This window comes from Hyposmocoma kahamanoa, unplaced genomic scaffold (assembly GCF_003589595.1).
Source record: "Hyposmocoma kahamanoa isolate Upper Pololo Valley unplaced genomic scaffold, ASM358959v1 180, whole genome shotgun sequence".
Taxonomy (NCBI): Eukaryota; Metazoa; Arthropoda; class Insecta; order Lepidoptera; family Cosmopterigidae; genus Hyposmocoma; species Hyposmocoma kahamanoa.
In genome coordinates, this window is record NW_020653711.1 from 2,234,752 (window position 1) to 2,249,516 (window position 14,765).

General features: G+C 34.2%; 2 protein-coding genes across 2 annotated transcripts in view; one reads left to right on the top strand and one right to left on the bottom strand.

The window, feature by feature from the left end:
- LOC113225890 (peptidoglycan-recognition protein SC2-like) overlaps positions 1–14,325 on the bottom strand; it is a 16,376-nt gene extending 2,051 nt beyond the window's left edge. Inside the window, exons 1-2 of the mRNA XM_026458354.1 lie at positions 14,217–14,325; positions 3,098–3,169 (exon numbers count right to left, since the gene is read on the bottom strand). Coding sequence (XP_026314139.1) covers positions 3,098–3,164 — 67 coding nt within the window. The 5' untranslated portion in view covers positions 3,165–3,169; positions 14,217–14,325. The remainder of the gene's footprint in view (positions 1–3,097; positions 3,170–14,216) is intronic.
- The window catches only part of LOC113225889 (glutamic acid-rich protein-like), a 30,999-nt gene continuing 27,563 nt past the window's right edge, over positions 11,330–14,765 (top strand). Inside the window, exons 1-2 of the mRNA XM_026458353.1 lie at positions 11,330–11,479; positions 14,153–14,351. Of these exons, the coding sequence (XP_026314138.1) occupies positions 14,162–14,351 (190 nt within the window). The 5' untranslated portion in view covers positions 11,330–11,479; positions 14,153–14,161. The remainder of the gene's footprint in view (positions 11,480–14,152; positions 14,352–14,765) is intronic.

Below are 14,765 nucleotides of genomic sequence, written 5' to 3' on the forward strand. Positions count from 1 at the left end.
GTTCAGAATGTACAGCTTTCTAACACTCAAGAGGTTGTCGATCTTATATAGAACATCTGTTGAAACTCTAAAAGCTTTAAATACATGGCCTTCAAAAGGGCTATTTGAGCTCTCTCTAAGTCAATAAACTTCATCCTGGTAGCTCCCCCCCCCCATACTGGTATACAGTAAACAATAACTGACTGAACAAGAGCTACATAGATTTTGGTTAATAGCTCTCTATCCATTACGTGTCTTAAAGTTTTAAAAATCCTTGCAAGTTTCCTTACTCTACGCGTAATCAGTTCCAGATGGGAATGCCACGAAAGTCTTTGGTCAATTATAATTCCCAGATATTTGGCATAGCTGACCTTTGTAATAGGTGAACAGTTGCAGATTTTATTGGGACAGACACCACAGGTGTGGATCTTTATTACAAAGTCAATCGCTAGCTGAGAGTTTATGTAGGGAGCAAAGCAAATATAGTTTGTTTTTGTTACGTTCAGGGTGAGGAGATTAGAATTAAGCCAATTAGCCATTTTCGCTAGACCTGTTTCAGCAGTGCGCTTAACTGCGTCCCATGTCTTCCCAGTGAAAACCACGGCAGTGTCGTCCGCATAGGAGAATATCCTTCCGCCTCCGATCTCTAACTCACATAGTTGATTTATATAAATCAAGAACAGAGTCGGACCGAGTACACTAGCTTGGGGAACCCCACGCGAGATCTTTTCTTCACCACTACAAAATTTGTCAATTTCAACAGTTTGTGATCTATCCAAAAGATAGTTTTCAAAAAGTGAGAGATCCCATCCCATCCAGGAGCACTGCTAGAGTCCAGCCCCAACAGTATGTTATCGACTTCCTTAGGACAAGTATCGAGCAACACAAAAGAAGATACCTGAGTGTTCATAGTATCAGTGAAGATATTTTTACTCAGAGTCGCAGTTTGTTTAATAACGTCTTCTGCCAGAGACATGCCAATGCCAACAACAAATTGGTTTATACGGTTGACCGAGTCCAAAGGTTGAGGGGTAATATGGAGATTATTGAAATTAGTTGTTTTAGGGGGTTTGAACTGGGTTATTTCATTCACTGTTGTCCATAGACTTCGAGGGTGGTTAATAGATTTAATAATTTTATTTCTATTGTATTGTCTTTTAAGTTTACTAATTAAGTTGTAACAGAAATTTCGAAATCTTTTGTAAGTAATTTTTAGTATTGCGTTTTATTTCTGAGAAAAATACATCGGATTATTCCTGGGGTCATCCATGGTTTAAGGATTTTTTAATTGTTTGTCTATAGCTTGTATTTGATAAAATGGCCATTCTTAATACCTAATTTAATTCTACTTTCCACCGTCGAGGGACTAGACATAGGCTGAGGCTCCATCACTATGCTGTGAATATTCCGAGGATTCGCACGATGTTTTGTTTATGTCTGGCGAACGACTAAGATGTGAAATTCCCTGCCCGGAAACTTATTACCCGAACGTTATAATTTGAGCCTTTTCAAGACGAGAGTGAATAGGCATTATTCATGCATACTACATCGTCGACCTCATCATCACTTTGAGGTCATATTAAAAAAATAGATTTGAGATATACTCGAATAAATTTGTTGCACCCTTTATAATAATAAATTCTAATCGGATTTACTATCATGTAATCCGCATACAAAATTATTTTAGCATAAATGAAACATAATGAGATATCACTGATGAAAATATTGAAGGCTTGAGGAATGCCGGAAGGTATTGGCATAGAGGAGGAGGTTTATCCATTCAATACAACAGTTGGCATCTCTCTTTTACATAAGAAGAGAACCATCTAAACAGTTTTCCCTTTATATCAATATTTTGAAGTTTACACAGAAGTACAGTGCGATCAATGCGATCAAAGCATTTGCTGCAATCAGTATGGATTACATCCACTTGAGGTGATTCGGACATGTATTTAGCCAGAAAGTCACTACACAAAGTAAGGTTAGATGTAGTTGAACTGCCCCTCAGGAAACCATGCTGCTCTGGATACGGTGCATGCTTAATAGACGCGTAAACCTAATTATAAACGATCTTCTCCAAAATTTTAGCAAATAAACACAATTTTGAAATAGGTCTGTAATTATCTACTATGTCTTTTGGACCTTTCTCATGTATGGGCGTAATGTACGCAGACTTCCAGATTTTGGGTACAATACCTTCACTTAGTGACCGACTAAATAGTATACAAAGAGGGATGGAAAGAGATTTAGAGCATATAGAAATAAATATTGAGCATCTAGAGATAATATACCCATATTATCGGGGCCGACTGACTTGGTCAAGTCAAGAGACTTCAACAGTCTATATACTTCTAACGCGTTGAATATTCTATGTCACCTATTTCACACGAGGAGTTTACAATGTCACTAAGTGTGCAGTGGGCTATGCGAGAAAGTTGAATGAAAGTAATCACTGAACATATTACATTTGACTTCCCCGTCACCAGATGTACGCTGCGCATATTAAAGTGTAGCTGGATATATATTATTATGATTCTTTAATTTCACATAGGACCAGAATGCTTTGGGATTAGTAGTGATATTTTCCTGAACATTCGCGACGTACTTTTCAAACAATGCTTTTTCTAGAATCTTTGCACAATCTCCTAAAGTGACAAAGGATTGAAAGTCATGTCGGTTACCGTATTTTTTATACTTCAAATTATATTTATGTTTTTCTTTTAAGACTTTTATAAGAGGCCTCCCAGACCATGGACGATAGTTAGACGACGAAGTAACTAATTTAGAAGATACAAATTTAGTACAAATATGGTGAATGAGCACACCACAGAAATAAGAGACAGCATCATTCAGTGATCCGCGATGCAATTCAATATTCCAGTCAAACGCATTGAGTTTAGAATTGATAGAATCACCGAAATCGCCCATAGTTTAGAATGAATGCGTGAAATCGTTATCAACTTCACGCAGTCGAGAAATCGGCTGCATGAAGTTGATTACGACTTCGCGCATTAACTAAAAACAAGCAGTTAATCGTACTGGTTTATTTATTTCATATAATTTCTTTGGCGACCAAAATTATACAATCCAAATAAAATATGACTAGCAAGTAACTTACCAGATTCCTGAGTAGGAAGGCTGTGAGCGAAGCACGCCAATGCCAACACAATGGCTAACTTGAACATGATAGCTGAAAAGAGTTTAATGCGTGCTTAGTAAATACATGAATCTTTAACTATACCTACTACTATATTGGAATTGATTATTTTTTCCTGATCTAAATCGCGAATATTTGTTTTTTCAAAAGAAACCAACGTTTTAGACCCTTTACAGCTGTAAAGCACATGGTCACGACTAACTTTTGTAAAGTGATCAACCAGTTATATCTAATATTACATCTACGCTATAATGAGAAAACGCTGCGCCTCATCCTAACATCCAATGTTACGGAATTGGGTGCGGCTCCACACTAGGATACAATTTTTATTTTATTTTATTTTTAAGAGAGCTTGTTACTAACACTATATACAAGAGTCCATCAATTATCGGTAAGTGTTTATTAATACTATATTATTAAACTATATATAATAATAATATTTTGGGTGTATTTATTGATGTATATCGTTCATAGTTTATTTTAGAGGCCTGTCAAACGCTGGTACAAGATTTCAAAGTTTAGTAGTAGTTGACAACCATGTCAAACACTCGTACAAATGAATATTTTTTAAGACTTAATTTCGACCATTTGGTATGGACGGAAAACGTAGGTTTGTATTACTCTGTTAGTGACAAGTTTCTATGAGTAGTTTGAGTAGTGTTTGACATGAGCGTCAAAAACTGTTTTACTATGGGGATCCAATGCTTGACAGTAGTATATTGAGGTGTCAAACTACAGGACGTAACTAGCGTCAACTATTCCTTGCAGGTATTGTGCAATGAGAAAATGCCATCAAGGGTGTGACATTATTCGGAAGGCGACTGAGACTTCATCAGTCGCCTTCAATACATGACCTAGAGGTCTAGAGGGATTCCTATCGCTGCAAGATGAAAATATTTTTTATGTCATTTAAAACAATATGTGTTATGATCGTGTGACATTTATGTTTCATTTTTTATAAGTTTTTTTTTCAAAATTTTAATAAAAGCATCTCGCTTGACATAGTTAAGTTGTTCTTTTATTAGTTTATTGTTATAACGTAATAAATAAATCCAGTCAAATAACTATAAAATCTTAACATAACGTTCTGTCAAATACTGGTACACTGATCTTACTTTGCCATAGAAAACTGGAATATTTTAATAATGCTATAATTATTTCAAATTTTATTGTTTCTAAAAGAGAAATGATAAGCCGTTTAATATGTTTACATTCCTAGGTAGTCAGTATGACTGTTAATTAAGTACTTTTTTCAAAATCAAAATCAAAATTCATTTATTTCAGACAGATATAGTCCATACACATTTTTGGCAAAATACGTGATTTTTCGTCTAAAAGCGTAAATCACTGAAACATTTACCTTACTCGAATATTGAATAATATTACACGATAAAAAATCGAATATTTATATAATAAAAATTGCCGCGGAAATTAGGTAGTAACACTAGTCCGAGAATGTCCGCTTTATTATTAATGCAAACCACTGTAGATTTCACTATACTTCAAAAGTTATTACTTTATGTTATAAAGTTATTAATTTATACCTTATTTTTAATGTATCAACGTTTTTGAAAAATCAAATATATGCCATTTAGATCCGAAAAGTAAACTATTTTCTTTTGCAATGAACAGTCGTGGAAGGTTGAATATTAGAACAGGTTGAATATTACATCATTTCATTACACTATCTTTTCTAAAAAAAATTCTATTCAATTAACTGAACTAAAACTTATCATGACAAGAAACTAGGTATTTAATACTACCATTATCCCCTAGGTAACTTATTAGGTTTAACATACTCTACACTGCAGAACATAACAGAAAGTATACTTACTTGTTTTAGATTGATATTTGCTGTAAAGCCTTCCAAACCCAGTGAATTACTAAAACCGAAACGCTCGAATTTATAGTAGTATGTAGTAGTAGTATATCGTAAGATAGGAAAGTCTATCAGGTTATCATGATAAATTGGATAATTAATTAATACAGATTTATGATTGATAACTTTAACCATTGAGATTACTGTTTTTATTTCTTTGGTACACATTCCAAGCTTTGCAACTTGTTTTCTTTTTACTGAGAACTTGGGCGCCATGTAAATAACGTTAGACATATTTACGTATTGAACTTGTTTTCAAAGGATTTCAAAATTAGCGTATTATTATGCTTGAAAGTAGGTAGTCTAAGTTTTTCTAGTTCTATGTACATTTATTGGTGTCAGTGTAATATATTTTTTAAACACGAAAACTATTACATACGAATTAAATGATATTGATGAGATTGTACATTTTAAATTTCTTGTAACTTTGCAATTATAAACATTATGAAATCCAAACAGTTTGGGCATTAATTCAATATAACTAGAATTGATATAGAATAAATAAAAAACTAGCATATATAAAACGCTAAAATCTTTTTTTTTATGATGGTAAGCGATAGGTACACCTGTCTATATCACTTGCAGTGCCACTCAGAGATTCACTAACTCAACTCAGAATTCAGATCGGAGGTTCAAAGCCACTGCGCCGTCGCCCTGGGACATAAGTTGACAAGTCCCATGTGCCACAATGTTTTTTTCACAAATTTACTCGTGCACTTCACTACTACAAAAATCTGTGTTTTTTTATGATACCGTGCAAGTGGTGTATCTAGTGGTTAGCGACACGCCTGCCCAGAACAGTTGCAGTGCCGCTCAGACCTTTAAATCGCAAAGTTCTGACGGGTACTGCCACTGCGCCCGTCACCCTGCGACATTTTGTGAATAGAAAACGCGACATTTAGAATACACGAAAAATTAAAAGAAGTACCTAAGAACACTGTTTTGTATATACCTATACAATATGTGTTTTTTTATGATATCAAGCGTTGACGGGACGAACAACGAGTGCGCATGGTGGTAAGATATATAGATTCATCGATTCGACTGGAATCGAACCAGCGTCTATTTGCCAAACACGGGCCTACCGCCCTTATCAATTGTGCTTCAGATCATGTCAGCAGATTTTACGAATTTCTCGGTGTTTGTTGGCATGTGTTTAAATGATCTATTTAAATTTACAAAAGCAACAGGCACAAAATCTAAACAGTCATCTTTTTTAATGATTGACCCTCTTTCTCTGAGTCATAATAGTTATTTGTTACGCAAGGCTGCAAAGTTGTTGTTTGACGCGAGTGCTTGTATTGAAACCTGAGCAAGCGAAGCGAGTAGTGGTTGAAAAATAGACTCCTGAGCGTAGCGAGGGTTTCAAGGCACGAGACGCTAAACAACTTTGCTGTCGAGCAAAACACACAACTTTTCACCTCACTAAAGCAAGGAAATGGTACATGAAAGAACAGTTGAACATCAGCTTTTTTAATTAGAAGAAAAAATTATCTTCGGATGCGTTCTGAATTTACACCTCATAAACTTTTATTCTTGCTTGTACTTTTATTTTGTGTGATTAAGTGATTATTGAAATTATTTTACTTCTTCGACGAATTAAAATAATTTAATAAACACAATTACTTATCATTGCCAATTTAATGTCAACAATAATAAGCATAAAATATACCAACGGATTTATATTACATAAATAAGTAATGTAAGACAAATCTCGCAGTTGATCGTGTCATTATTTTGTCATCGAAAGAAAAAGTTAGGTGCACCACATTATTTCGAGAAGTTCGAATGTCATAAACCTTTTCCACGCTAGCGTGCAAAAAACGCTTTTGGGCGCAGATTTCTAACGAGAAAGAAAGCCTTTCCGAGCTAGTGAGGTAAAATATAAATTAATCGATCGATATTTTAATCTGTTCTGAGGTACGCAAAAAATATTTGATTTGAATAAATTAACTTTGATAGTTTTATGTTGCGGCTCAAAACTAAGTCAAATAAGCATGGACTTACAAATAAATGGACGACGGGTCTAATACAAAAACCACGAAAAAAATGTCCCAAGTCAACCTATTTAAACGTAGTGACATGTAGGAATATGAAAAAGCTAAAACGTTGAATTTAAATTGTAATGTCATCGCAGTACTGTCTAATTTTGCTTGCTTCGCTGTCAGTCGAACAAACGAAGACTAAAGCGTGAATGACGCTCTGTATACGATTTTAACGGCCTATAAGTTCGGACACTTTTTAGCGCCGACCCGACGTCCATATAATTGTAAGTCAATGCAAATAAGCATTAAAAATAAAATTTTGATACTTATTTTTAAAACTAAGTAAATGTTGATTATATTTCTATACTAATATTATATTAATTATAATGTAATTTTACCTGAAAACATGTTCGGAAACGTAAGTAAATTGGCTTCTGGCACCCGCCGCACAGTGGGGCCAAAACCCCAAAACGTGATTAAAATAATTTTGAATACTTAACTATAAAAATATTTATTTATTTATAATATAATATATTTTAAATGCATTTAAACTACTTTTCAGTGTGTATATCATTATATTTATATATTCATCATGAATTTTGTTACGAAACTTTACCATATTTGCTTATTTTGAATTACTTAATAAATACTTTCGAAATGCATATTTCAAATATATCCAAATTTAATTTATTTATTTATCTACATAAGTTAATTTATGCAAAATATTTATTTACAAACACACCTACATATTTCATTTTGAATCGCTCAGTGTTTCCAGATTATTATATATTTGCATATCTTCAGGCTCTACTCTCGAGGAATGTACGTTTTTTTACTATTTCTGCTTCAATTCAATTTCCTTGTTGTCAAACTCATTTGAGTAGTGTATAATATTATAATTAAAGTACGCGGTATTCATCTCTGAAATCTTTAATATTGCTACGATTTTTAGCATCGCTTGCATTCAGCAAATCTGATGCCGATCGCCTTTTCGCAACAATTATTAAAAATGCAAGTCTCTTTCTCTTTTAAACCGACTGCAAAAAAAAGGAGGAAGTTCTCAATTCGATTGTTTGTTTTCTTTTCAGATACATACACACCACCACACATTGTCACTTGCTATGCTACGCTTTATTTTGTAATATGGATGTATTTCATGTTACGTTCTTAATACACTCGAGGGAGTGAGCCTGCTCATTTGTCCCAGGTCCTCAGCCTAGTACAGACTCCAGCTCTCACTAAGGAACTTTTTTAGTTTACATGAGATAACTACTTACAGACCTTTCTAACCGACTTATAAAAAGGAGGCGGTTATCAATTAGATGTATGTTACGCGATAACTCTGGCATTTGGGAACCGATTTTGATGATTCTTTTTTTTATTGATAGGGTACCTCATTATTACTCTCATTTAAATTTGAACAATATATTCCACCTCTAAGGGTGGCAAGCTAGGGGATAAATCCGGGTTCGCGCCTTTCCGGTAAGGGAAAGAAAAACTTGGCAAATAAATGTAGTTCCACGAACTTTTCAGGTCGGTTTTTTTACTTTGTACTGAGATTATTGAGAGATATAAAGCACTTTCAATTTGAATTTTTTGTAGCTTAAAATTAATTGCAATCTCTTAAAACAATGTAGGCAATTAAAATTCGTTTTAACCATCGCGCCATTTTTTATGAGTAAGCATAATAGGGTCTTAAGATAAATTTAGGAAAATACGATTTAGATTACTTCTATTTTATCTTGATAAACGGTTTCTTATCGTTGGTCTGTAGAATTATTGTAATTACTACGTTTATTTATAGGAAATAATGCAGAAATCTAAATTTTTATCTTTCGTACACTCAGCCACTTATTAACGTCACTTTTTAAATACGTTTTTAAACTTTCGCGTTACATTGTACTAATATTTGAAACAAAGATAAACGTGAACCGGACTTTTTTTATAATATCGAGTAACGGGACGAACAAGTCGTGCGCCCGATGGTAAGCAGCACACCTGTCCATAACAGTTGCAGTGCCACTTAGATCTTTAAATCGCAAAGATCTGAAGGGCAGCGCCACTGCGCCCATCACCCTGAGACATAAGTTGACAAGTCCCATGTGCCTGTAATTTTACTAGCACTCTAATCCTTAAAAACCGGAACACAGTAATGCTGAAATTACTGCTCGGCAGCAGAAATAGAAAGGTGGCAGTGCTACCCTGGACGAACTGTTTCACAAGGAGCTCTACTGCTACTAAAATGGGTGGCCACGACTGACGTCACCTGGCTGAAACTTACTTAATAAATAGGTACAAATCACACTTTTGGTGTAATAACGAAATTATCCGATAACTTTTATATGTTTAAATAGTAGAGTATAATATTGCATATAATATTGTACGAGCGCGTCTCGTTTGTGTGAAAATCGAATAACCCAATTTTAATAGATATAACGCTAATTTGTTATAATTTTCACTCGGACTAAATACACTTTCCATTATCTTAATTTCATATAATTCTTGTTTGTAATAAAATAATATTCACATTTTATAAGAACATTATACATCGTTTGTAGTCAATTCAGATTTTACGAGGTATTTACCTGTATCTGTAATCCTTTGGTAGGTCAGGTTAGTATATAATAAAGCAACATGAGCCGAGCAAGCGAAGCGACCGTGCCGCAGCAGCAGCCGGCGCGTAATTAGGGACTCTGCTCTCGTTCTCCCTCCGACAGCAGCCCGAAACAGTTACTGTCAAATAAGTAATACTCGACCAAAAGACGAGAGTATATCCCCTGTTTGGTTTGCGTTTTCGAACGTGTTTTAGGTTAAATTTATTTCAGTTTAATAATCTAGATATTTATTATGTAAACTGAGGTTTATAACGCAAAATTGTTAAGTAAAATTAGTGTTAAAGTTAATGATTGTTAACAAAAATTATGTTAAAGAATATAAGGTTCATTGAAATGTTTGTACAAAATACGAAATACGAAAAAATACGAAAAAAAATTATATTAAATCAGCGTAAGGGTACGTATAGATCTGGCGAATGCTCCTATTTGCGAAAGGTTCACCGCTCGCGCGTCTCATTTATTAACAGGTATTTACTTGCAGCTCGCGTAATGGGTTAAGAGTAGACATGCCATGAATATGAATAGTGGAAGATTGGTTAAAATGAATTACAAAATGGCCACCGTAAAGACATAACGATTTCCAATGTCGAGAAATGTCAGAAAATTAAGCAATTGAAAACAAAAAACCATCTTAGATATACGAACAATTTTACTACCTACTACTATTGTTTATAATTAAAAAAAGACTACATTTTTTGTAACACATTGTCGAAGGTCTGACTGTAGCAACTGAAAAAACTTAAAGTCATAGGTTTGTCTAGTAATTCCATCCCACCGTGGTATCGATTATACTTCCGCGGTTTTTGTTTGATTCGCATTATTTGATAAGAAAATAATGTGGAGGGAAACGCGTAGTATTCCATACGGCGCACGGCGGCGGCTTGGCGGAAAAGCTTCGAAAATAGAACACCGCTGACTGGATGCTCCATTTTATTTTAACGCGACCGGCACTCTCACATGTCTGTGTGTTATTTTGGCAGACCCACTTGGACTTTTTTTATTGTCTATCATATTTAAATGCGATTTAAATCCGGAAAAATAGTTTCATTTCCTATGTGTAACAATCGCGAAAACCTAAGAACTCGATATATCATATTATTTTATTACGACAATATATGCGTAACTGCCACAGGAAGCAACCGGAAATGAAAGGTTTTTTTATTTATGACTCGGAAAAATCAGTTGAAATAAAAATTAATATTTGACGGAAAAAAACATCGTGTTTATGTAAGTAATCACAATTTTTCACGATTTTCTTTTTAATTTCAATTTTATATAATATTTTCTTCATTCTTTTAGGCTGATGGATTTACAGCCAATACTCAACAAATAAATAAAAAATCTTTAACGGTACATCTAGATATCTGAAAAAGAAAGGAGTTTCAAAATGGCCACCGTAAATATTAACGTATTGAATACACGCGAAAAAATATCAGAAAATTAAAGTATTGAAGTGACAAAATGACAATCTTAGATCTGGCAATTTGGCTAATTAGACGCCTCTTAACCTATCTCGAACAACGAAAAATTTTACTAAGTAGTCAAGAAGAAAATTTTGTAAGAAACCTATAAATTCCACAAAGAAACGTGTATTATCCGCGATGTTGTGCTACCAAAATATAGGATGGGCGCGCTAGCGTAACATACGTATTTAAATGTATGTTCCAGAGGGATTGTTCGGTGATGAAATTCCGAAGCTAGTCGCGAAGCACGCGCGCTCCACGCCGCGTCTTACAGATCTTCTGAATTTACAAATTCTGAATGTTGCAAGTTTGTCGAAGTTACTGCAAGTTTTAAAGCTTTCCGAGTTCCGAGATATGACCGTTTGATCTGACCAGTGTTGTGCTTGGTGTATACTGAAAAAGTGTGTAATTATTGTGTATTATCAATTTCAGAACAACACTTTACATATTTCATTTTACACACCAAGAATATTTTAAAATGGAATAGAGGAAATCGTTTGTCTCTTTTTTATTTTAAAATACAGATTTTATAAGTGTACAGTAAGAGGTATAGGAAGGCACAAATATGTTACTAATTAATGAAATGTAATAAACAAAAAAATTTAATTTGCATAGGTACACTCTAACAGTGATAAACATTAATTACGTCAATGGTATTATTTAAATTTTAAAATTAGAATAAAAGTGACAGAACACTTTTTCGATGTGTTAATTTCATTCCAAACCACATTAGAGGACGGAAAAAAATAAAAGAAAGTCTAAGCAAACCACCCCGTCATTTTTTTCATGACATCAAGTGACGGGTAATTACGATATTATTTGTTTTCCTTTAATAAGCGTAATATTCATAAAATTATAGGGTACACTTAGCCACAGGCTAATCTAAACAAATAAGAAATGTTTTTAACAATGATATCTCAAGGCGTGTCCAATCCTACGTACCTATAACATTGCATACAACAGTGTTTGTGATAGAAACTTAGATGTAGACAGATTCAAACTACGTCTACATTAGCAAAATAATTAAAATAACTATGTGTCAGATAATTCTGTACAAAGAAAACAGTTGCTTGTAACTAACCACCCATGACACCGCTTGTAAACTATCCTAGCCACCATAAAAATATCTTGCCAACTATTCAGCGAACACGTGAGTAATAAACTTTGCAATTCTGAATCTTATTGCAATAAAATAACGCAGAAATTTAGCAATCTTGTTTATTTTAAAGATTGTAATAATATCATAGGAAATTGTATCAAATGTACATGTAAATGTTGTTAAGTTGATACATATTGAAGTACTTCATGTCCTGGTCCTAAATAATATGACCTTAATTATTTCTTAATAACATCGAACTGCTTCGAAAAAAAATCCTTTTTTAAACTTTTATCTAAACCCACAACAATTCATGTTTTATTTCTTAATTAATATAAAAAAAAATGGATGTATACAGATTGAAAGTGTATCAATTTATGACACTAAGAGACGGGACGAACAAGTTGTTCACCTGGTGGTTAGCGACACGCCTGTCCATAAGGAGCTCTACCGCTACTATACTTGTAGCAGTAGCTCCTTGTGGAAGAGTTCGCCCAGGGGTACAACCACCTTACCTATTTTTGCCGCCAAGCAGTAATGGCACATGGGGCTTTTCAAATAATGTCTCAGGGTGACGGGTGCATTGGCAATGCCTCTTAGATCTTTGCGATTTAAAGCTCTGAGTGGCACTGCAACAGTTATGGACAGGCGTGTCGCTTACCATCAGGCGCACGACTTGTCCGTCCCGTCACTTGGTGTCATAAAAAAAAGAACGACCTGAAAGCGAACGATGATAACGGAAAAAGTATAATTTTAAATTTTAATGTTGGTAAGTGTTTATTCTAAAGCAAGCAGATGACGAGGGAGCTAAAAATATCACGTTGAATGAATGGGGCAGGCGTGACTTGTGTTTTGGCGAATCTCTGTCCGATACTATTTACACGCATAAACTATGATTTCATTTTCATCTATTTTATGATTTTTGTAAAGCTGTTGTCGTAATGGCCACATTTATGTGGTTATTTGTGTTACAATTCCATGCATTTTTTAGTTTCTAAATTCGTATCATTGGTTATTATAATGCCCCACGTAATCACGCGTCAAAAGTTGTAATTTTGCAGATATGGCCTTATTACATTAATATTGCGAATTTTGAATAGAATTTAGTTTTATCGTAGAAATTATTAAAGAATTCCAAAAACAAACAGGTTGAGACAACAACGTAATACGAATTCCGACTCCATTATGCAAAAAATGTGTTTTTTTATGTTTTATTAATCAATATACAGAAATCAGTGCAGAGTACTAAAAAAAACTGACATCAAAAGTCATTCATCGCCTAGTTCGCCACCCTTAGAGGTGGAGTATTTTCATCAAATTTAAATGTGACCACTACTGAGGTATTCTCTTTCCAACAAAAAAAATCATCAAAATCGGTTGACAAATGACGGAATTACCACGTAACGTACATACAAAAAAAACATACGGTCGAACTGAGAACCTCCTCCTTCTTTTAAAGTCGGTTAAAAATATTTATTAACTACAACAAAAAAACATCGCTCATAAAGGCTCTTCCTGTTTTACCCACGGCAAAAGAATTCAGACAAAAATATAATAAAAAATATTACACAAAAACTAACTTAATTAAAAATGCTGAATTGCTTACTTGTATAACAAATACGCACATATCGAAATAAAGTTTGTATCTTCAGTTTCAAAAAAAAACGTTTCTTAATATTCGATTTATATGTATGTTATTTTGATAATTAAGATAAATTCCTCACTGATTTTGTTTATTAATGCAGATAACAAATATTTTCGTTTTCTTTATCCATAATGTTATTCAAAGTTAATGTGTAGTGGGATGAGAGTACGGGGTATTTTTTGTTAACAAGAACACTTCAACTAGAAAAAAGAATTTCGTGTTTTACATTACATTTTCTTTCCTTTTTTTTAAGTTACAATATGCAACTTACAGAAAAACCTACACTCGAATCACATATGACACTACACTACAAACACCTTCTTTACTTAACAGAACACCACAATGCCTATTGGTAACGTGAGCAGGGACACAGCTCCCAAACGGGACAACTACCGACCTCCGTGGGTTAAGAGCAAAGAAGCCGAAGCAGCACCAGTATGGACACAGAGGAAACTAAAGCCCGTGGAGTCTACAAAGACGGCGGCGGCGGTAGAAGAGGTCGCTCCGGCGCCAGTTGTCAAAACACTAAAACGTAAGTCATATTTTTGCTTTTATACGAACGCAGAACGTAAATAAAGACAGCGCGTGGTGGTAACAATCCTTATTGCACAGGGTACGTGATACCATCATGCAATGAGTCTATGCCTTATGACGTAGATAATCTGCAAGTCGTCACCTAAATTTCAAACCTCGCAACTTCGTTTTTGGTTCCATTTTTTACTACTCTAGCGCGATATTAGACAATTACAGCTTAAATATAATTTCTAGACCAAAGGTGTAAAGCTATAATCATAGATAATATAAATATAATATGTGCCAGACAACAACACCAGTTGCCTAATTTCAAAACTAGGGAATTCCATGTACTATGAGTACCTACCAGAGCAAACGGTTATCACTCTGGGGCACTTTCCAGAACACCCAGACAAGAACAAATTTAGAAAAG